Genomic DNA, 23,670 nt, shown 5'->3' on the forward strand with positions numbered 1-23,670 from the left:
TAAGTCATGAAACCATAAACATTTTAGAAGAAGCCACAGGCAGCAAAATCTCAAACATCTCTCATAGCAATATGTTTGCCAATACAGCTCCTAGGGCAAAGGAAACCAAGGAGAAAATAAACTAATGGGAACACATCAAAATAAAAAGCTTCTGCACAGCAAAAGAACCATCAACAAAACAACAAGAAAGCCCACTGCATGGAGAACATATTTGGCAATGATACATCTGATAAGGGGTTAATTTCCAAATATCTAAGGAACTCATACAGCTTAATAAAAGGAAGACAATCCAAATAAAAAATGGGCAAAGGACCTATAAACAGACATTTCTTCGAAGAAGAAGGCCAAGAGACAGATGAAAACATGCTCCATCACTAATCATCTGAGAGATGCAAATTAAAACAACAATGAGGTACCTATCAGCTCACACCTGTCAGAATGGCTACCATCAACAAACGACAAGTGCTGGCGAGGATGCGGAGAAAAGGGACCCTCGTGCACTGCTGGTGGGACACACACTGGTGCAGCCACTGTGGAGAACAGTATGGAGTTCCTTCAAAAAACTAAAAGTGGAACTCCCATTTGACCCAGTGATCCCACTTCTAGGGATATATCCTTAGAAACCCGAAACACTATTGGAAAAAAATGGATGCACCCCTATGTTCATAGCAGCACAACTGACAACAGCTAAGATTTGGAAACAGCCCAAGTGCCCACCAGCAGACGAGTGGGTAAAAAAGCGGTGGTACATCTACACAATGGAATACTACAAAGCAGTAAAAGAGAAGGAACTCTTACTATTTGCAACAGCATGAAGGGACCTGGAGAGCATTATGCTAAGTGAAATAAGCCAGTCAGAGAAAGATAAATATCACATGATCTCACTCATATGTGGACTCTAATGAACAAAATAAACTGATGAACAAAACAGATCCAGAGACAGAGAAGCATGGAACAGACTGACGAATATCAGAGGGAAGACGGGGGTGGGGTGGGTGGGGAGAAATTCACAGGGGAACTTATATGTGTACTAGAGGCCCAGAGCATGAATTCGTGCACTAGTGGGGGTCCCTCAGCCTGGCCTGTGGGATTGGGCCAAAACTGGCTCTCCGACATCCCCCGAGGGGTCCTGGATTGCGAGAGGGCACAGGCCAGGCTGAGGGACCCCACCAATGCACAATCAGGGCTGGGGAGGGACGCAGGAGGTTGGCCAGCTGGGGAGGAACCGTGGGAGGGCTCCAGGGCGTGTCCGGCCTATCTTGCTCAGTCCCGATGGGCTGGACCCCAGCAGCAAGCTAACCTACCAGTCGGAGCGTCTACCCCCTGGTGGTCAGTGCACGTCATAGCAACTGGTTGACCGGTCGACTATCAGCCCCCTGGTGGTCAGTGCACATCATAGCAAGCGGTTGAGCAGCCTTAGCATATCATTAGCATATTACACTTTGATTGGTTGAATGGATAACCAGACACTTACCATACTGAGCTTTTATTAGACAACTAGAGGCCTGGCACACGAAATTCATGCGCGGGCACGGTCCCTAGGCCTGACCTGTGATCAGGGCCATCTTCCCCAGCTGCCCACAGCCGGCCCCGCCCCCCGCCGCCACCCACCCCTGGTTCCCCGTTCGCCATCGGGTGCTCGGTGCCTGAGGGCCGGGGGGAGGGACAAGAGGTGGCCGGTGCGCCTCATAGTGACTGAGATTGGTCCAGCGGTTGTTCTGGTCGTTCCGCCGTTAGGGTCAATTTGCATATCACCCTTGTATTATATAGGACAGTGTGGTGAAGGCCCGGGAAGGACGGGTGTGTGGTGGAGGGGAGTCAGTGGGGAAAAAAGCAAAGGAGACATCTGTAATTCTTCCAACAATAAAGGTAAATGAAAAAAAAAAAGAGCATGTACCTGGGTTGCAGGTCATGGCCCATGTGGGAGGCAACCAATCTCTCTCTCCTTCTCCCCCTCCCCACTATCTCTAAAAAAATTAATGGAAAAAATAAACTCGGGTGAGAATTAACAACAACAACAAAATCCCTAGAGGGACTTTGTGAAACAACACCCACAAATGCTTACACTTTGACCCAGCGGTTCCACTCGGGGCCTTCCCGCAGCCTCACTCCCACGTGCGAAGTTATGTAATCACCATGGCACGTCTGCAGCCACATGACCATGGCCGTGCAGACCCCACGCGCCACGGGCTGCAGCGGGAGCGCAAGCTAAGCAGCCGGAGCTGGCCCGGCCCGGGCTTTAACATGGAGCAGAGCCTCTGGGCAGCGACCTTTCCCCTTGCCCTGCTGGAGGTGAGACTGGGACGCAGGGAAATGTGACACTGCAAACTCAGGGGTTCAAGTCCGTGAAAATATAAATTACTCCTCCTCCATGTGAGTCTCAGCAAATTCCTTTCCTTGCGACATCTCAAGAACTCCACTTCCCCCAACAACAGACAGGGACACGGAGGGCACCCCGCGATAACATCACCCCTCCGATAACATCACTCCCAGAAACGGGTTTGTTTACCAGTCGTCCTGGGGCACACAGCTGGCTGGAGCTGGAACCGGAAGCCACCGGCCCACACCTCATTCCAGCCCGGCACACATCTCTGAGCGCTCCTTAGAGGCGGTGCTCGGTGCTCGGGGCTGGGGCGGTGAGGGTGACTGGCATCTAGCACGTCCCTGACCCTGGAGCGTGTCACCACGCAGGGCAGCCGCCTGGGCAATGGCAGGAGCGCAGGTGTGTGCCCTGAGCCCATGGCGCACGTCAGGGTGTCAGGGTGTCAGGGAGGCGCCCTGAGGAGGGGGGTTTCAGCTGAGGGCTCATAACTATGGGTTCAGTGGGCAAAGCAGGACACAGCACTGCAGGCCCCGCGGCCGGGGGACCGCCCGGTGTGGCGAGGACAGGATGCTGAGCGAGAGCCGGAGCTGGGGCCGACCCAACCTCAGACCTCCTCACTGGCTGGGGGCTGGGTGGGTATCTCAGAGGACCCGGGACCCCTCAAGGGTGTGGCGGGGAGGGGTCGAGGGAAGTCTCTCTGGAGGGTGGAGAATGGACGGAGGACCCCTGACCCACATAAGTAGATGCCCGGTGCTGTCGGAACAAGGGCCTGGCCAGGTGCCTCCTGCGAGCTCGCCTGGCTCAGCAGCCTCTGCCCAGCCTGGCCCTCCCCCCAAAATGGGGTCAAGTGTCCTCGTTGGGGAGCGTCCAAGGCAGCGCTTGGCCGCTTCCCCTCGGGCAGCCAGGGCCCAGTGAATAGGCCTCTGTGTCCCTCAATAGCCCTTTCAGAACCCGTGCCTCTGTGCCCTTTGCTGCCGAAGCCCCTCCCTCGGGCACGAAGTCCAAGGAGCTGCCCGGGGCCAGGACTGCCCCGAGGAGGCCTGGGCTGGGAAGCGGGTCCCAGGGGTCCCCACGTGAGCATCCCACAGGCCGGCTGGTCCTCTGCGCCAGCCTAAGGGGCGAGGGGTTTCAGCGATGCCGAGTGGCAGAACCAGGACCAGCTCACACCCCTGCCGTGCCGTGCCTGCCTTCTTCAGTGCAAAGGCCTGGCTCCTCTGCCAGGGCCCAGCACTCCAGGCCCTGCGGAGGGGGACCCCGGGGAGGTGAGGACAGGAAAAGGACCTCTCCAGGCAGCCCCCTGAACGCCGAGGTGTGGCCCATGCTCCAGCCCCCACCCCTGCCTCCTTCCCAGACGGAGGCCCAGGTGACCTGCCTGTGACAGTAGCTCAGCTGTCACCTCCCAGGACGGGAGGGGAAGGGTCCATCCCCCACCGACCGCCCCCTTCCCTGAGCCCTGTGCCTCCTATACCAAGCACTCGATCCCTCCGTTGCAGGGCACCCACCCACGCTACTTACTGTACCTGCTTTGAACGTCACCAAATCCCACGCGATACAATTACTACCTCCGTTTAACTGATGAGGACACCGCGCTCCAGGCTTGAGTCACCGTCTGATGTCACTCTGCTAGTAGTGGCGGAGCCAGACGACAGCCCACACCCCAACCCAAACCCTGCCCCAAACCTGTGCTGCGCGGAGCCTCGTCACACGGGCTCCTGACGGCTGGCTCAGCGCCCTGCCGTCCAGGGCGACCTCAGACCCCGCACAGGGTGACCTCAGACCCCGCACAGGGCGACCTCAGACCCCGCACAGGGCGACCTCAGACCCCGCACAGGGCGACCTCAGACCCCGCACAGGGCGACCTCAGACCCCGCACAGGGTGACCTCAGACCCCGCACAGGGTGACCTCAGACCCCGCACAGGGTGACCTCAGACCCCTCACAGGGTGACCTCAGACCCCGCACAGGGTGACCTCAGACCCCGCACAGGGTGACCTCAGACCCCGCACAGGGTGACCTCAGACCCCTCACAGGGTGACCTCAGACCCCACACAGGGTGACCTCAGACCCCGCACAGGGTGACCTCAGACCCCGCACAGGGCAGGGCCACAACAGGGAGTCAGCGGAACAAGCATGTGACTGACAAACCCAGCTTTCAGCTTGCTCCGGGAATGATGGAGCAGCTTCGAGTCTCACCCCAGAGCCCTCACCGGCAGTAACCTCATCCACGCTCCGCCCTCACGTGTGCACACGGTTGCGGAATTCTCAAAGTGCTCTTTCAGTCCTCGCATCCCGTCTGGGATCTCCCTAATAAGCCAGGTGACGCAAGATGAGATCGGGAGCTGGGTCAGGAGTTCAGGCCGGGTTCAGCCAGCACCCACTCTGCGCCAGGCCCTGCATGAGGGACCCAGTGAGGAAGAAGCCTGACCCTGACCTCAAGGTTGCTTTCATGGGGTGGGCCTTTGGCCCCAGCAGCCCTCGGCCTGCCGTTCCAAAAGCAATCCTGCAGACTCTGCAAACAGCAATGCCTGCACCCTGCAGCCCTGCGGCGTGTGACGCCTGGCTCCCTGCCACGGCTCCCTGCCAGCCTCCGTCCTGCCCGAGCAGTCAGCGCCAGTGTCTCCACGCCCAACGTCCCTCTCCTGGGAGCCCCTCAGCGCCGTGGCCCTATTCAAACTCCTGACTCACTGCTTTGCTCTGACACACACAAAGGCCTCCAAACGAGCTGCTATCCTCCTGAGCAATCTCCCAGGCTTCCGCCGACACCCACACAGTTGCCCCACCCCAGACAGGAGCGGTGACCCGGCCACCTCAACGCCCGCCTCCCCTCCGCTCCCCAACTGCCTGGGGTCACCGATCAGTCAACCTCCCGCCTCCTCCCGCCTTCAGCGCCATGGCGACGTGGCATGAGGCAGGTCGCAGAACCCTGGAAGCTGCAGAAGATGCTGCAACCTGCTCACTGTATGGGGAGACACTACACCCCGCCGGAGGGCCTCGGGCGAGTGCGTGCACCACGCACTCATTCCTGCACGCCTCCTCACGGAGCCAGGCTTGGACCCGCCCAGCTCTGAGGCCGGCGACAGGGACTGCCTTGCTCACTGCAGTGCCTGGCACCCAGCTCCCGCGGGCTCTCCGCGTTCAGGCAGTTTACTAAGCACTCGATCCCTCCCATTGCTGGGAGGGATGCAAAGCTGACAACGCGCTGCAGGAAACGAGGACGCAGCGCAGCTGGCCAGACACCGAGGGACAACAGGCCCTTCCGTGGTCCTACCTCCAAAGTCACCTGGCATCCTCCCTCTGGAAACCAGACAACCCCCCACCCCCCACCCCCCAGAGGCCGTTCTCTCGCTGTCCCCCGATGAGGAACTGGGACCTCGGGCCTCTTGCTCAGTTCCTGCCCTTGGCTGCCTGCGTGGTGGCCTCAGAAGCGCCCAGCCCCCGCAGCCGCCGCCGACATGTCCCCTTTACTCTCGCTGCTACAACCTCCTTCCCTGTGAAGAGCAGGGGCTGGGGAGGCCACACAGACAGAAAGGCCCTCCTGGGCGAGATGGGCAGGTAAGGGCGAATGGACAGGCAGCAGCCGCGCGTGCGGGACACCTGGGCCCCAGACCGGCTCGGGGGCCCTGAACTAAAGCCTCAGTCTCTCGCGAGTCTCATCGTCCTCACGGGCCAGGGGGATGTGCCCTTGGTCACAGGGTGGCCGTGGGAAGGACACAATACCAGGCGCGCAGGAACAGGAGGAGGGGCTCTCCGGCCCCAGGCCGCCAGGGAGAGAAGCAGCCTCGCTGGACTCAGGGGAGACGCGGGGCACAGAGCCCCTGGCTGCAGACGGCTTCACCCTGCACCCGGGGCAGCACGCAGCTTGCACGTCTGGCTCTCCAGGTTTTGCTACCGGAGCAAGGATCCCAGGGGCTGAGCAACGGCTAATGAGCTGCTGGGGGTGGGGGGGCCAGCTCCCCTCCTCCCCGGGGCAGGAGGAACCTGGAATCCTTGGCCCCACCTCCCTGGCAGGTGGCACAGTCTCCCGATCACCTGGGGTGGCACCAGCCATCACTGATAAACTGGCTACCAGGAGGACGGACCCGGGGCAGAGCTGGGGGGCTCGGCGGGTGTGAAACCTACAGCCCAGGCTGCTAAAGAACCCTCCCACGTGCACAGACCTTTGTGCAAATGAAGAGGTTTGTTGCAAACGATTCCTAATAGTGAAAAACTAAGCTCAGTTTCCCCCAGATCCGACCAGTTAGGAAGTTACGGCTCATCCACTCAACTATCTTGTAGTCACTTAAATAGCGTGGTGAGTTTGAACAACGTGAAAAATGTTTCAGGAATCCTAAGTAAGAAAGCATGATTAAGAAACTATGTATAGAACATCAAGTGTTCGTTAAAAAGCTTTATAAAGACTGGAAAGCAAGACTTTGCAAAGTTCCTAAGTAGTGTGCCTCTGGGTGACTGGAACTATGAGTAATTGTTCTCCATTTCTTATATTTTCCAGTTTCTGTTATGTGCATGTGACATTTTTTTTTAATTGGAAAAAATTGAGGGGTTTTTCTTTTTTTAAATATATTTTTATTGATTTTAGAGAGAAAGAGAGAGGGAGAGAGGGATAGAAACATCAATGATGAGAGAGAACCATTGATCGGCTGCCTCCTGCACGTCCTCCACTGGGGACCAAGCCCTCAACCCGGAATCGAACCCAGGACCCCTCAGTCCACAGGCCAGCGCTCTATCCACTGAGCCAAACCACGTAGGGCGAAACTGGGGGGTTTTGAGGCTGTTTTTTAACAAGTGGCTCACAGCTTGTCTGCTACTCAGGAGCCTGCCCAGCGCGAGAAGTGAGTTTACGTGAGGACAGCAAAGGCTGCAAGCCGGGGGACGTAACTTGGCCCAGGCCATCGAGCAGGCCTGGAGGCCAGCCTGGGGGAGGGGGAAGACGGGGTGGTGCCAACACAGCTGACCACCGTCTCACCTTGCAGGGTGTCCCTGCAGCTGTGACCCTCGGTGTCTTTAAGGTGTGAGGTCCAGCGTCCTCAGGCTTCCCGGCGAGGCCGCAGACCCTGCCCCGGGAGAGAACCACACTGGCAGGTGGAGGCCGGAACCCACAGGCCTTAAAAATAGGCCAGGAACCGAAAGAGGCCCCGCTCCGCATCCACACTTCCTCCCCGCGCCGCTGGCCCAGAACCAGCTCTGCCGCCCGCGGCCCCAAACTGTCCCCAGTGACGGCAGAGCAGCCTGAGCTCGGCTGTGAATCCAACCCTAGTTCCAGGTGCGGGCGCGCGTCCTGGATCCTTCAGGACGACAGCAGCGTTAGGGGCAACCCTGGGCCTGCCGCGTCTCCTCTCCGCCTCCCGCTGCCATGAGGCTGCGCCTGTCACTTCTCCTACAAACCCAGCACCCTCCAGTCGTCGCTGTGTCCACTTTACAGATGAGGACACAGAGGCCTTGAAGGGCCACATGTTTGGGCCCCACAGACTTCCCTTCCAGCCACAGGCCCCGCTCAAGTCCCTCACCCCCCTCCCCCGCCGCTGCACCCAGCACAACAAGGGCCAGGCCGACGGTGTGTCCTTCTCCCAATTCACAGGGTGCTGGCAGGTGCTCAGTACCATGGAGAGGCTCATGGGGGGGCAGTTCCCCCCTCATTCCTTCTGGCTCACTCCATGAACTCTCTGCAAAATGGCTATTCGCACCTGACCGGCCTCAGCTGGAGCCTCATGGCCCCCCAGCTCGGCCACCTCCCGGCTACCTGACCCTGGGTGAGTCACTTTCCTCTCTGAAGCTTGGTTTTCTCATCCGCAAAATGGGTAAGAACAGCGGGAGATCTGCCGCAGGTGCAGAGCGGCTGGCACACGCAGGCGGGCAGCGTCCTCTGAGCTCACGGCCCCTCTGGGACTGGCCACCCCACAAATCAAACACCCGACAGCTCCTGAAGGTCCGGCCAAGGAAGTGCGAATTCTCAGCCAGGCATTCGGGGCCCCAAACCACCGTGCAGGCCCCATTAGCCTGTCCTCCTCCGTCCAGGCCTCAGTCCCTCTCAAAGGCCACACACTGCACAACACCCCCCCCCAGCCTCGGTGGCTCCCTTCTCTGTGCCCCCAACAGGCACACACTCACACCTCAGCCTGGGCTCTTCCCCAATCCACCCTGTGCCAGGTAGCTGGGCACACCTGTATGGCCGGGCTGCCAGCACCAGAGGACAGGTGTGGGGGTGCCTCACCTCTGCTAAGAGCCTGGGCCAGCCGTGGGCAAACTACGGCCCGCGGGCCGGATCCGGCCCGTTCGGCTGTTCTAACCGGCCCGCGGAGCCGAAAGAGTGGAGGGTTCTCTTGCTCTCCCCTCCGCTCCTTTACTTTGAATTTATATTAGTTCACACAAACACTTCATCCATGCTTTTGTTCCGGCCCAGTTTAAGAACCCATTGTGGCCCTCGAGTCAAAAAGTTTGCCCACCCCTGGCCCTGGGCTCAGACAGATTCTGGCGCTTACCAGCCATGGGACTGGGGACGTGTTACTTCACCTCTATAACCGAGTTCCTTATCAGCAAAAAGAGTAGAGTACCCTGCCCTGGCTGGTTTGGCTCAGTGGATAGAGCGTCGGCCTGCGGACTGAAGGGTCTCAGGTTCAATTCCGGTAAAGGGCACATGCCCGAAGTTGCGGGCTCATCCCCTGTAGGGGGCAAGCAGGAGGCAGCCGATCAATGATACTCTCTCATCGTTGATGTTTCTATCTCTTTTTTAAAAAATATATATTTTATTGATTTTTTTACAGAGAGGAAGGGAGAGGGATAGAGAGTTAGAAACATCGATGAGAGAGAAACATCGATCAGCTGCCTCCTGCACACCCCCTAGTGGGTATGTGCCCGCAACCAAGGTACATGCCCTTGACCGGAATCAAACCTGGGACCCTTGAGGCTGCAGGCCGACGCTCTATCCACTGAGCCACACCGGTTAGGGCAGTGGTCGGCAAACTCATTAGTCAACAGAGTGTCAAACCGCGGCTCACGAGCCGCATGTGGCTCGCGAGCCACAGTTTGCCGACCACTGGGTTAGGGCGATGTTTCTATCTCTCGCTCCCTCTCCCTTCCTCTCTGAAATCAATAAAAATACATTTAAAAAAAAAAAAAAAAGAATAGAGCACCCTGATACCCACCGGGTAGGATTACTTTGAGGACAAAAGGAAATAGTGAACATAAAACACGCCTTTTGCCCCACAGCCTTACAAACCTAGAATTCCCAGGCTACCGAACAGGAGGGGACAGCCCAGAAATGCACCCCCCCAGGACCCAAAGACAACGGCGTGATGGAGGCCCCACCCTCACACGCTCCTGTGGCCAGGCCATGGCCACGTGGCCTGCCGCAGCGTCAGTGTCCTGCTGCCCCTGTCGGAAGGGAGCCGCCGCCCAGCACGCCTGGAATGATGTCCAGGGCCCATGAGAAGGCCAGGCCGCAGCAGGAGGGTCAGGGGACAGCCTCCCTTGGTCCAGATGTCTGCATCGCACATCTGGGCACTGGCCCCCCTCATGCTTCCCAGCTCGGATCCTGAAGGCCCACAGACGCCACCTCCGCCCGCCGGCGTGGCTCATCCGCTACCTGGAATGACAAGCAGCTTCCTGTGGACAAAACACCGAGATCCAGCCAGGAGTGGCCAAGCCCTGGCCGCTTCCAGCGGGGCCTTTCCTCCGCACAGTCACCTGCGCACCTGGCTTCTCCCCGGCTCACTGTGCCCTCCCACCAGGCAGGGATCAGGGCCGATGCCCCTCCCGGCACGGCACGGAGCAAGTCCTCCAAACTGCTGTGCTGTTCCAGTCAGGTTTGGCTCTCCAAGGTGCCTTTCATCATGACAGCCAGCGGCAGGGGGCGGTCGCCTCCTCCCGCTCGCAGACACACACTGTGACTCAGAAACGCAACAGCTTGTCCAGCGTCAGGCGTCTCCACCACAGCCTCCCTGACACTTTCAAAACAACCTCAGAGAACACGGCACAGTTCAGAAGAACCTACGCCCGAGTTCAACAACAACAACCATCTGCAAGGCTTCAGTTCATCCCCGAATGGAACAGGTTGTCACAGCTGCGGAGTGGAGATGAGAGGGATTCCTGAGCCACCGGATGCACACGTGGCTCGGGGCCCGCGTTCCGGGGTCACGGCTGGGTGCTCGGGCCAACCCTCGGGTCCTCTCTCTACCGTGGGCATGAGGTCATGACTAAGCTGGCCCCTTTCTGAACATCGCATGTCTCATCTGAAGAATGAGAGACGGGGACATGAGCCCTCCGAGGAGGCTAGGGTTCCATTCCCCTTGGCCACCCGTCCCCTTCATTTCCCAGCCCAGAAATCAGTTCTCTCGCTTGTTTGCTAAGTGTTTACCGGGCCCCTGCTCTGCACGTGCCCGTGCGGGACACGGAGGAGACGCAGCCTGGGCAGTGCCCTGCAGGGGTCCCTTGCTCACTAGGGAAGAGCCGCACAGAGCTTCACAGCGCCCCATCACCCTGAGCGTCCAGCGGACACGCACCCAGTCCACTGGCACAGGCAGGGGGCAGGGAGTGGCAGAAGGGCTCCCTGAGGCTCGAGGGGACACCTGTAGGTGTTTGCAGGGCAGGTGAGTCGGGGTGGCCTTCCGGGTGGAGAACACGGCAGGCCTAAGGGTGCAGCGCGTCAGAGCAGGGCCGAGTTCAGGGGAGTGCGGGGCAGGGTGAGGGGTGAGACAGAGAGACCTGTGAGGAGGGCGGACTGGAGGCCGGGAGAGCAAACAGTAATAGCATGACCAGCAGGCTCTGCCCTGGGCTACGACTAGGGGCAGTTCTCGCCAGGTGCAGCCCGGTAGGTGCAGCAAGGCCTGGCTGGGGACATCGGCGGGGGGGGGGGCGGGGGGGGGGGATCTGGGGTCAGACTGACTGAAGGTCAATCCCAGCTGTGCCTTAGCCTCACTGGTTGTCCCCGGGAACCTCTTCGGTGACTTGGAAAGAAGATTCCAGCAGCAAATTGACAGCACAGAAGGCACCTGGCACATAGTGGGGACCCAGCAAATGCCAGCTGCTGGAGCAAATTATTATTGTTCTTAGGGGATGGCCCTCGGGGCTCCTTGGGGTGGGACTAGCAGGGGGGACATGCTCAGGGGGTCAGAGGACAGTGGGAGCATGTGGACAGGGGAGTGGGGGGGGGCTGCCCAGAGCTGCTGAGCAAAGGGCTGAAGGGCTAGCGCAGATGGTCCCTCAGACCCCTCCCACTGCAGACCTTCTGTGCCAGGGGACAGGTGGGCATACGGCCTGGCACACAGTAGGTGCTCAGTGAATGTCTGCTGAATGAATTAACGCGGAGCCTCCCATTTCTGCTCAGAACTAAGTTGTGACACTTTTCAGAAAAGAAACCTATGTCCTCGTCCACCCCCGCTTTGTGGCACCCCCCCTCACCCCCACTCCCACGCGCACACGAGCAAAGCTTCACTCCAGGGCGGGTCGGCTGGGACCTGCTCCCCGAGGAGGAGTGTCTTAGGCTCAGCCTGCCTTCCACGCAAAGGAGGACTGGCATGCATTTCCTCTCCTCGTCCACCCTCCAGGGCGTGGCCTGCTGAGGGGCCTGGCCCCCGGGGGCTGCCATGTCCCTGCTGCCTTGTGGCTTTAAGGGGGATGCGTGGGCTCTCTGGGACTCAGTTTCTCCAGTGGCGAATGAAGGGCGTACTGGCAAAAGCTCCAAGGCTGACATTCCTTCTCCACGGTGCTGCCGCCTCCTCAGAAATCCCCAGCCCAGACGGGGGATGAGGGTGGGGTGGGGGCGGCAGACAACGTGCTATGAAGTCATTCCCGCATGAAGGAGGGAGGGGTCTTCTCGTGAAGAAAATGGCAAACCCCACACACAGGGGAGGGGGCTGCTCCCGATCCAGTCTGGGCACGATCCATCAGCACGGATGACCTCACACCCAGCCAAGCCCGAGACCCCACCCACACATGCAGTCCCAGGCTCTATCCAACACTACAAGGCACCCACCCCACGTCACTGGCGTCTATGACCTGGGCCCCCCCTGGGGGCAGACCCGCACCGAGAGGGGCAGCAGGCCCGGCTCCCTCTGCCAAGCGGGTGGGTTCAGAGGACCACAGCCCAACAGGTCCCCGATTAGAGGGAAGGGCCCAGGCAAGTGCAGGACAAAGGCTTCGGGGAGCGGGGACATGGCCTCCCTGTCAGCTGGGGACAGGGACCAATGATGAGCTGGGGGTCTCCCCAAATCCAGCGCCCACACTCTCTGCAGCGGTCCCGAGGCCCCGAGGCCCCAGAGGACTTCCCGGAGCAGGAAGGGGCCTGGCAGCGCCACGGAAAGGAAGGAGGAAGACGAGCCGGAGGAGACACCGATGACCCGGGAAATAAAAAGAGAGCCGGGGGGCAGAGCACGGGAGCCGCTCCTGGGACCAAAATCTGGGACGGAGACAGGGGCACAGGAACGACCCAGGCGCGGGGACCCGGGGGCGCAGGAGGGAAACACGACACGCAGGGAGCCCCGCAGGGGCAGAGACAGACAGAGACACGACATAGAGACACACAGAGACACGCACGGGACGGAGACGCGCAGACACCGGAGGCGCGCACAGCCCGGCCCGCTCCGGCCCCGCCGCCCCGACCCCGAAGGCCCCGCCGGCCGCACTCACCGAGGCCGCCGACCTCGCGGCGCAGGCTGAGGCGGCCGCGCTCCTCCGCAATGGCGCGCAGCATGCGCTGCAGCGAGCGCTCCTCGGCCTCGGCGCTGCCCGCAGGCTCGGGGGAGGCGGCGGCGGGCAGGACAGGTGGCCCGACCCGGAGCCCCGCGGGCGCGGGCGCCGAGGCGCAGGCCCAGCCCGGCGGCCGCGCAGAGGCCATGCCGGGCCCCGGCTCATCGCCCGCGCCGCGCCCGCGGGGACACCCGGCGTGCCCCGCCGCACCCGCCCCGGCGCCGCCCGCCGCGAGCACCAGAGAAGCCACAACCGCCTTTGTGCGCGTCGCCGCCGCCGCCGCCCGCTGAGCCTAGAGAGGCGAGCGCACCTCCGCGCCGCCTCCGCCCGCGCGCCTCAGGGCCGCCGGCCGCCCCGCCCCGCCCCGCCCCTAGGCCCCGCCCCGTCCCGTTCTCTAGGCCCCGCCCCGCCTCCTAGGCCCCGCCCCGCCTCACGCCCCGCCCGGACCTCCAGGCCACGCCCACACCGCCTCCCGGCCACTTCCCGACTCACCTCCGACTTCCCTGACCCGCCCCTGATTCTCCAGGCCCCGCCCCTAATATCATCCAGCCCCGCCCCACCCCACCAGGCCCCGCCCCCAGCCACCGCTTCCTCCGCCCAGTGTCCGCGCCGGCCGGTCCCTTCCCCCCACAACCTTCCCACCCCCTCCTCCTTTGGCCCCGCCCACTTCCAAGAGGCGTGCCTCCGCCGACCACTCTCTTCCTCAAATGGCCCTTGTGATCGTGCCTCGAACCCCAGCCCAGGGTCTCCCGACCTTCCCTGACCCCTCCACCCCTGTGGCTACTCATCTTCTCCAGGCTCTGGCCCCACGGCCCTTTCTGAGACCCACCTCTGCTCCTGAGCCCCTGCAGCAGTTTTAGCCCCTCCTATCGCAGCTTTTGGCCTCCGACCCCCTGCCCTCCTCCTGCCTACTGCTACCCGCGCCAGACTGACTTTGTCACCCACCCACCCTGCTCCCGTCAACCTCCCTCTCGCCATCCAGTTGCAAAGACTAGTTTCGCTGAGAACTTCCTCTGCAGAACCCAGAAATGGGTCACACCCATCCCCCATGACGAGGTCTCGGGCCGGGTCCTAGCCACTGTGGCTCAGTGAATCAGTCCTCATACTGAAGGGTCCTGGGTTCGATTTCAGGTCAAGGGCACATACATGGGTTTCAGGCTGGATTCCTGGCCCTAGTCAGGGTGCGTGCAGGAGGCAGCCAATCGATGTGTCTCTCCCCTTCCCTTCCACTCTCTCTAAAAAAAAAAAAAAAAAAAAAAAAAAATTAATGGGAAAATATCCTCAGGTGAGGATGAACAAAAAAAAAAAAGGTCTCAAGCACACGATGGCAAAGCCCTTCCTGCCCGCACTGACTGCCCCACCTGGCACAGCCCAGGAGTGACCAAGGGCTATGAGTCTGTTACCTCAGTTGTGCTTTATGGGGGTGTGCCCACGAGGGTTGGTAGGTCTGAGGGGGACGAGGGTGAGGAGGTAGGAGGTCAGCTGGGCATGTGATCCCGATGAAGGTCAAGGTCCGGCCTGGCATCCATCCATGTGCTGGCATCTGCAGACAGGAAGACCTGGGTGAAGCAGCCAGAGGCCTCCCCCAGACCGCACCCCAGGCGGCCCACTTCCAAGGACAGGGGGAGAGGGAGAGGGAGTGACACAGCTGGGTCCCAGCTAGCTGAATCTCCAGTCATCCCTGCAGGCACGCTAGCCTCCATTCCTCTGACCCATGGAGGACGGTCCTGCCTCCAGGCCCCACCCTGTCCCTCCTCCCATTCCTTATAAAACTCACTTCCTTGGGTTTTGGGGACCCCTGTGTCACCTCCTCAAAGAGCCTTCCTGCTTCAGGCCTCACCTCTAATTTTGTGCCCATGTCTGGGTCCCGAGCACTAGGCTTGGGGCTGGGGACCTGCGGGGGGGGGGGGTGGGGGTGGGGGGTGTTGCTCTGTAAAGAGGTGTGGAGTGAGGGGGGAATTAGTGCCGTGAATGATGGGCTGTGGGTATCTCTCTCTCCTCTAGGCCTGTGTCCCCCGCCTGTAAAATGGGACACAGGCCTGTGGGTTAAGGCCTCCAGTTCTGAGTCTGCACAGCTGAGACTGGAGCTGGGGGATGGGAAGTGGAAATGTCTGCGCCAGGCTCAGAGGCCGGCATGTCCAATGGTCACAGCCCACCTGTTTCCCAAAACTTGTGAGTCCTGTCTATTCCCGCCTCCGTCCCTTTGCTCGGGCTGTTCCCCTCGCTTCACATCCTTCGTCTTCACTACTGTACTCACCACCCCAACCCGCTTTCCCTGGAAGCCGTCTGCCTGACTGGGTTTGGCCAACGCCTTTGTGTTCTTATCCACTTCACACACTCCCTTCCTGCACCCCGCTCGCCCCAGGGTTGCCTCCACAGCCTCTGTGCCATAGGACCAGCATCGAATCACCGAGCCCATATTTCCTGGCATCCGGCCCAGGACAGGTGCCAGGACGTATTTGCTGAATGAACACGTGAACATCACTTGGGCTCCCTCCTTTTAACCTCAATGCTCTCCAGGTGATGTCCCAGAGGGACTGTTTCCATGCCAATAAGCTGAGTTCTGTTTACAGGGCATGAGCAGGGTGCCTGGGGCCACAGGGCATGTTCTGCTTCTCGATCTGGGTGCTGATTACATGGGTGTGTGTGGTCAGTTTGTACAAATCAAGCTGCAACAGCGATTTTTTAAAAAATTTAAATTATTGTTGGAAGTATTACATAAGTCTCCCTTTTCCCCCGTGGACCTCTCCCCGGCCACTCCTCCCCGCCTGCAATGGCAACGTAGGCACTTCTCTGTACACAGATAAAAACGATGTTGCCCTGGCTGGCATGGATCAGTGGTTAGCGCATCAGCCCACACACCGAGGGGTCTCGGGTTTGATTCCCGATTAAGGGCAGGTACCAGGGTTGTGGGTTCACTCCCTAGCCCGGGTTGGAAGAGACAACCAGTTGATGTGTCTCTTTCACATCAATGTTTCTCTCTCACCTGCTCCTTCCCTCCCTTCCTTTCATCCTCTCTGAAAAGCCATGGAAAAATATCCTCAGGTGAGGATTAAACAAAAAATAAAATGATTTCAAAGCCTGGATAAAAATTCTGGTTTAGCCATATTTGCCATGACGATGAAATTGTTCTTTTCTTCGAAGAAGTGAAATGCGCATCGAAGGCCCACCGAGAAGAAAAGGGTGTCGGCAGGTGTCCACACCCTCATCGCCGGGTCGGGTGGCTCTGTGCCCCCTCACATGGCAAAATGGGGTTTTGCAGAAGTGACATGGGTACGGCCTTTGAGATGAGAAGTGATCCTGGGTAATCCATGTGGGCCCCGATGGACTGGAGGTGGCTTTCCTGGCTGTGGTCAGAAAGAGAGGTGACGGCAGGAGAAGGCAGAAGAAGAAATGTTGCTAGCCTCCCAGGTGGAGGAATGGGCCACAACTCAAGGAGTGCAGGCGGCTTCCAGAAGCGGGAGAAGACAAAGAGCCGAATTCTCGCCGAAACCGGTTTGGCTCAGTGGATAAAGCGTCAGCCTGCGGACTGAAGGGTCCCAGGTTCGATTCCGGTCAAGGGCATGTACCTTGGTTGCAGGCACATCCCCAGTGGGGGGTGTGCAGGAGGCGGCTGATTGATGTTTCTCTCTCATCGATGTTTCTAACTCTCTATCCCTCTCCCTTCCTCTCTGTAAAAAATCAATAAAATATATTTAAAAAAAAAAAAAAAAAGAGCCGGATTCTCTCCGAGAGCCAGCTCCACCCGCCCCCGATGTCAGCCCCCGGAGCCCTGCCCTGCAGCACTGTAAGGTGACATGTGTGTGTCAGGTCTGCCTTTGTTTTGTGACAGAAAGCCAATACAGCGAGGAACCCTTCAATGGAGAGAAGCACTTTCTTTCTCTGTCTTTCCCTCTCGCTTCCACTTCTCTCCCCCCAGCCTCCCCAGCCTCCCACCATTGGATGTTGGAGGGCCTGGGTCAGAGCGGGCCGCCCAGCGGAGCCCGCGGTGTGGCTTTCCTGCGCCTGGGCACTTCTGCCTTTGTGGGACCCTTCCTCCATTAGGAATAATACTAAAAGCCCTAACCGGTGTGGCTCAGTGGCTAGAGCGTCGGCCTGCGGACTCAAGGGTCCCAGGTTCGATTCCGGTCAAGGGCATGTGCCTTGGTTGCGGGCACATCCCCGGTGAGGAGTGTGCAGGAGGCAGCTGATCGATGTTTCTCTCTCATCGATGTTTCTAACTCTATCCCTCTCCCTTCCTCTCTGTAAAATATCAATAAAATATTTTAAAAAAAAGAATAATACTAAAAAATAATTAGATTAAAACTATTTTACGACTGCTTCGATATACTAGTAAAGACAGATATGTCAGAGTTATATGCTGAGATGTTTTCTTCTACATAAAAGTCCCTGACTCCTACGGAACTGGGACAAGTCCTCCGTGGGGTGGACGCGTTCCCATAGTGCCAGCACCGCCCCGACTCTGAACCGCCGCGGGGCGCCGCCAGGGGGCGCCAGACACCACGCGCGGCCCCACGGGGCAGCCGGAATGGGAGCTGGCCAAGGGCAGCGCATCAGCAAGCCGGGTCCTGCTCTGGAGGCTCCAGCCCACCCACGGTGGTCCCCCAGAGACCCACTCCGTGCACCTCACGCCCCTCTACCCACTGCAAGACCCAGTGGAGGTGCCACGGCCTCCAGGAGATCTCCCCGGGTGGCAGGCTGGGCAAGGCGTCTTCCTGGGCGCCCACAGGCTCCGGGGCCCGGTCCACACGGTCAGTCACTGTTTCCTTCTCTGCAGACCGTGGACAGGGAGTCCCCAGGCTGGGATGGGCCTGGGTCGCCCAGGGCCACTGGGAATTGTTTTCAGGTGAATGGATCTGGGAGCGGGGAGCCCCACGCAGCTTTCCTGGGTCCCTGCCCCCAGCCTTGCTTAGGGCCGGGTGGCCACAGACACTCAGTAACGGGGCTCCCACCCATCCCGTCCTCTGTCTGGACCCTCTGAGGACCCCCCATTCCTCTGGAGGCTCAGGACCCGCCCTCCCAGCCTGCAGGGGAGACTCGTTGTCAGTTTGTGACAATAACGAAGTGCTCAGATGTTGGAAATTATTTTCTCACAGTCAGTGAGTCAGAGGGATTCCCTTATCCCCGTAATCATCCGTTTCACGCCCGTGTTTTTATTTATTTCCATCACCAGTTATCCCCCACCCCCTCCTCCACTTCCGCCCACCCCCCCACGCCTGTGTTGTGACCCTGCGGGAGGTCAGAGGTCGTGTGTCTGGCCCGCCAGCGGTTTGGGAAACGCTGGATGTGAGCACGCAGCCTCCGGCTCCCCAGGGTCCCCCGCTGGCCTCAGGCTCACACATGCACCGGGAATGTGGTTCCTGGCCAGACGGGAGCGCTCCTGCCAGGGTCACAGCCCTGCTCCCTCTCGGGCTAGCTGCGTGACCTGAGGTGAGCTCCCGAACTGCTCTGTGACTCAGTTTCTCCATTTGTAAAACGGACAAGGGGCATCAGAGCTGGGCCCTGCCCCCATCCTCAGGGAGACTGAGGAGACAGTGGCCGGGAGATGGGCCCATGCTATCCGCCCTTCCCCTTTCCGATTGGAAGCCGGGGTTCCACTCTCGCTGGCCCCTCAGCTTTCCGGAGGGATGCATCCTCAGCTATAAAAACAGGACAGCCCTAACCGGTTTGGCTCAATGGATAGAGCGTCGGCCTGCGGACTGAAGGGTCCCAGGTTCGATTCCGGTCAAGGGCATGTGCCTGGGTTGCGGGCACATCCCCAATAGGGGGCGTGCAGGAGGCAGCTGATCGATGTTTCTCTCTCATCGATGTTTCTAACTCTCTGTCCCTCTCTCTTCCTCTCTGTAAAAAATCAATAAAATATATTAAAAAAAAAACAAAAAACAAAACAGGACAGTGGGGCCCACTTCCCCCAGGGTCGGCCACACACGCCATCGCCCCAAACCCCTGCTGTGCCAGGCACAGCTCCTGGGGCACCACGCTGTCCTCAGGAAGGCTGTGTTCTGGGCGGGGACACAGGTGTCACACAGGTAAGCCTCGGGCAACCGCCAACGGGTCAGGCCTGGAAGCTCTGGCCGCACCGGCCCCCAGGACATCCGGCCCACGTGCCGGCTCGGTCCTTTGTCTGCGGAGCCGTGGCTCTGAGATTTGGGATTTCCGCTTGAGCCGCTGCCCGTTCCCCGGGGCTCGGCCAGTGGGGCCTGGCTGGAGACTGCAGGGGGTGGAGCTCGAGCTCAGGCCCTGCTTCCCTACTTCTTTGCTGGGTGCGGCTGGCTTCTAGTAGATTCTCTCCTTGCCCCACACACAGACCTGGGGTAAAGGTGGATGCTGCCTGCCCGCCAGGGGCCGCCGCTGCTTGCTGGGCTCCTAACCCCGCATCAGCCCCCAGTGACACCTTTCCCTCACATCCCTCCCTTGGAGCCCAGCAGGGTCCCCTCCCGGGCCCTTTCCTGCCACCTGGAGAGGCTGAGGGAGCCTCTTCTTATCCGGCTGTGGCTTCATTTGACGTCAGCGTGCTGTGAGTTATCGGACGAACATCTCTCCTTTCCCGCATACACGGCGCCCTGCGGGAGCGGAACGGGAGGACTTGCTTCAGAGCTGGGCTCCTGGCAGGTGTGCAAGGGCAGGGCCAGAAACCACCAGGTCAGAGCTGCTTCCCATCTGCGCTGGAGGGGCACCGTCTGCTGGGGGTGTGTGTGTGGGGGAACAGCGGCCTGTGCCGCGCCTGCGGGGCCTGCTGTGGCTGCACCGTGTGGGGGTGGCTCGGGCTCACATGGAGCCCCTGTGGCTGGTTAGAAGTGCCTGGGATGGACGGGGTTGCGGGGAGCAGCAGGAGTCCCAGGATCCAGCCACCACCCACAGCCTGGGGGTGCCCCACCTGCCCCCTCCATTTCCAGCGCCCACGGCCCCCAGCCCCACCCAGAGCCCTGAGGCCCAGACTCAGGGAGCGGAGCCCACACAGACTGGCAGCGGCCGAGGCAGGTTCCGGCCCTGCAGGAGTCGGGAAGCCACGTAGCTCAGAACCCCGTTTTCTCCTCTGTGAAGTGGGGTGGGGCCCCGTGGCTCCCAGGCTGCTGTGGGGTGAAGGGGAGGATGGAGGGAGGACGTGGGGGCTGACCCACCCAGGTGGGCGGGGGGAGGGCCCATGTGGTGGAGGGAGAGCCGTTCTGAGCATTTCGGGGCTGGACAGGAGTGGCCCCATGCCCGGCAGCCTCCAGATCCCACAGATAGGGGGACGTTAATGTCTAATCCGGCTTCATTCCAGAGATGGACAAACCAGTTTGCCACATTCAACCAGGAAGCCTCACCTTCCCCCAAGGCAAGGGGGGCGGGTCCCCTGACCCCCCTCTGCCCTTTGGCCTTGACACGGGGCCCCAGGAGCTGCTCCAGGACTGGGACTGGAGAGCGGGCAGCTCCGGGGGACGCTCGTTAAATTCATGTTGTAAATGGGTCCCCCTACCTCCTGCCACTGCTCAGGTGTCACGGGGTGACACAAACTCACAGAGGCCCCAGGACGGACAGGTCCCTGGTGGATGCCACCCAGAAGGGGAAGCTCGCCGGGGTCTGACCGCTGCTCTGACTGCTGCTCGGCTTGGCCCGGCCGCTTCCCCTCTCTGGGCTGCTGGCTGCAGCTGGGAGAGAGGGGGCTGGCGGGGGTGCCTGAGCCCCCAGGGCCAGGAGCCTGGGCTTGTGTCTGCATCTCAAGGGGCAGGAGCGCTTGGCTTCTGAGACCTCTCTGATGTGGCACACACTGGCAGCAAGGGCTTGCTGGGGGTGGGGGAGGGGGTACCCCCAACGGCCCTGACTTCCAAGGAAGAGACTCGTGGAAACTGGCTCAGGCCTCTCTGACCCTCGGAGAAACATTTCTGGGTCAGGAAGTTGCAGCCCGTAAGTCCCCAGGTTTCGTGTTCTCAGGAGGCCGGTGCGGGCCTGGCCTTTGCATAGCCTTTCACACGGAAGAGCTTCCTGCTTCGCGGCCTCCGGACCAGGCATCTGGGCCAGGGTTCAGGAAGCCGGTCTGACGGACCGAGTCGGACAAACAGGCCCAAGTCACGCAGCTCAGGGCCCTAGAATCCACTTGATCCAAGAGGGGCAAACGCTTTTTTGGCAAACGCCTTCCGGAATGTCCACGCAGGGGGGGCAGGCCACAGTGGGGAACTCTTTCCACACGCCTCCCTCCCTGCAGCCCGCGTGGGGTCTCCACAGAAGCCTGTCCCCGGATTCCTTTCTCCTGCGCTTTCCCCACACAGTCAGCATCTGTGCAGTGGGCACTTGCTTATAAATCCAAGACCAGATTATTATTTGAACTCCCCCCCCCTCCCCGCAGGGTTCTCCCCATATTTGGGTAAAGCACAGGACAGAGGCCTTTCTCTTGTTTTTTTTTTTTTTTCGTCGTCTGGGAGAAAGGACAGCTCCCTGGGCCTGCTCCCGCTCACGGGGCTTGGGGCTGAGCCCGCAAGATCAGCTCTGTGGCCTCTGACAAACTCAGGTTTACACGCGATCGCAGGACGAGAAATGTCAGTCCATAAACATTCTTGGAGGAACACGCCACCGTTTGCTCAAGAGTTTCTTATCTCGGGGCGTTTTCTGTTCCCTGGAGATGGGATCTGGTCTCCACTCCTGGCACGTCAGTGCCGAGAGCCCGCCCCATTTCAGAGGGGAAACCGAGGCCCAGAGAGAGGCACTGTGGGTGTCTGGCTGAGCTCAGAACCTCTGGCTCCCAACATTGAAAAAATTAAATGTTTTTATTGATGTCAGAGGGGGAGGGGGAGGGAGGAAGAGACAGAAACATCAACGATGAGAGAGAATCATGGATCGGCAGCCTCCTGCATGCCCTCTACGGGAGATCGAGCCTACAACTCGGGCATGTGTTCGGACCCCGCTGGGAATGGAACCGTGACTTCCTGGTTTACAGGTTGAGTTCAACCACCAAGCCATACCAGCCAGGTCAACACTTTTACTTTAAAATTTTTCAAAGCTATAGGAACCTTTGCAGAACAGCGCCACGAATGCCCATATTCGCCAGCTGCTAACATCACGCTACATTCGCCCTATCGCTTGCTCCCTCTCCCTCACTCCACATACAAGCGTGTGCGTGCTCGCTTCGGGTACTGTGGCACTTCACCCAGCAGGCTCCGGCGTGCGCCTCTTTCGTAACCACAACACCAGGGTCACACTTGGGAAATTTAACATGGAATTAATATTGTCATCCAGTACACATTCCGTAGTTCGGATTTCTCTCATCGCCGTCCTAGCTGTAATGGTGTTTGTGACAGGCGATCTGTTTCATCTGAGGATTAGTCGAGGGCCGCGGGGTGCGGCTGGTTCTGTCTCCGCGTCTCCTTCGGGCCACAGCGTTTTCCCTTGTGGTTGCCTTTGTCGTTCACGACACTGACATTTTCCACGCACCCAGGAGCTGGCTGGCAGGAAGTCTGTTTCGCGTGGATGCGATTCAGATTTCACTTCTTGGACGAGAACAGCGCTTCTCGGAGCCATGACCCCAGGAAGCCCATGAGGTCAGCCCGTCGTCCATCCCTTTAGTGGTGATGCTAGGCTCAGTTCATGACGCTGGTGCCCCCAGCTTCCCGCTTAGCGTGTTCCCTGCAATTCTCTCATCCTGTGGTTTCACAGCCTCCTGTGCGGCCCCTCTGAGCCAGCCCGGGATCCTGCCAGCTCTCCTTTCCTTCCCGGCTCTTCTTGACCTTTCCCGAGCCAGTCCTGGGGCCACCCCTCTCCAAGGGGCCCGCTGCCTTTCCCTGGGGGATGGGATTTCGGATCCAAGAGCGCTCCGTGCGCTCATTCATCCAGGCCCTCCCCGCAGACAGAGCTTGGGATGTATTGTTGTCCTTGTTCTTAGCAACGCTTCTAACCAAGAACACCTAGCCCGCCGTGTGGCTCCGCTGGCTGAGCATCATCTCATTCATCAAAGAGGTCACCTGTGTGATTCCCGGTCATCAAAGGGGTGAGTCACCTGTGTGATTCCCGGTCATCAAAGGGGTCACCTGTGTGATTCCCGGTCATCAAAGAGGTCACCTGTGTGATTCCCATTCATCAAAGGGGTCACCTGTGTGATTCCCGGTCATCAAAGAGGTCACCTGTGTGATTCCCGGTCATCAAAGGGGTCACCTGTGTGATTCCCGGTCATCAGAGGGGTCACCTGTGTGATTCCCGGTCATCAGAGGGGTCACCTGTGTGATTCCCGGTCAGGGCACATGTCCGGTTCAGACTCAGTCCCCAGTAGAGAGCCTGGAGCAGGCAGCCGATGGATGTTTCTCTTCCTCTCTCTCTGAAAATCAACAAAAACATAGTTAAGCCAAAACCGGTGTGGCTCAGTGGATAGAGCGTCGGCCTGCGGACTGAAGGGTCCCAGGTTTGATTCCGGTCAAGGGCACGTACCTTGGTTGCGGGCACATCCCCAGTAGGAGGTGTGCAGGAGGCAGCTGATCGATGTTTCTCTCTCATCGATGTTTCTAACTCTCTCTCCCTCTTCCTTCCTCTCTGTAAAAAATCAATAAAATATATTAAAAAAAACAAAAACAGTTAAAAACAAACAAACAAACAAAGGACGCCATAGAGTCCTTGCCCTTCCTCCATTCCAATCTCCGTCCTCCGCGGTGAGTGAGACCTGGGTCCCCAGTTTCTCAGAGCGGCTCTGCCTCCCCCGGGTCT

General features: G+C 59.6%; 1 protein-coding gene across 1 annotated transcript in view; it reads right to left on the reverse strand.

Moving 5' to 3' along the window:
- Positions 1 to 13,280, reverse strand: part of KIAA0930 — a 39,979-nt gene extending 26,699 nt beyond the window's left edge. The window contains exon 1 of the mRNA XM_080663078.1: positions 12,943 to 13,280. Within this exon, the coding sequence (XP_080519204.1) occupies positions 12,943 to 13,150 (208 nt within the window). The 5' untranslated portion in view covers positions 13,151 to 13,280. The remainder of the gene's footprint in view (positions 1 to 12,942) is intronic.
- Between the last annotated feature and the right edge of the window lie 10,390 nt (positions 13,281 to 23,670).

This window comes from Plecotus auritus (assembly GCF_963455305.1).
Source record: "Plecotus auritus genome assembly, chromosome: 3".
NCBI classification, from domain to species: domain Eukaryota; kingdom Metazoa; phylum Chordata; class Mammalia; order Chiroptera; family Vespertilionidae; genus Plecotus; species Plecotus auritus.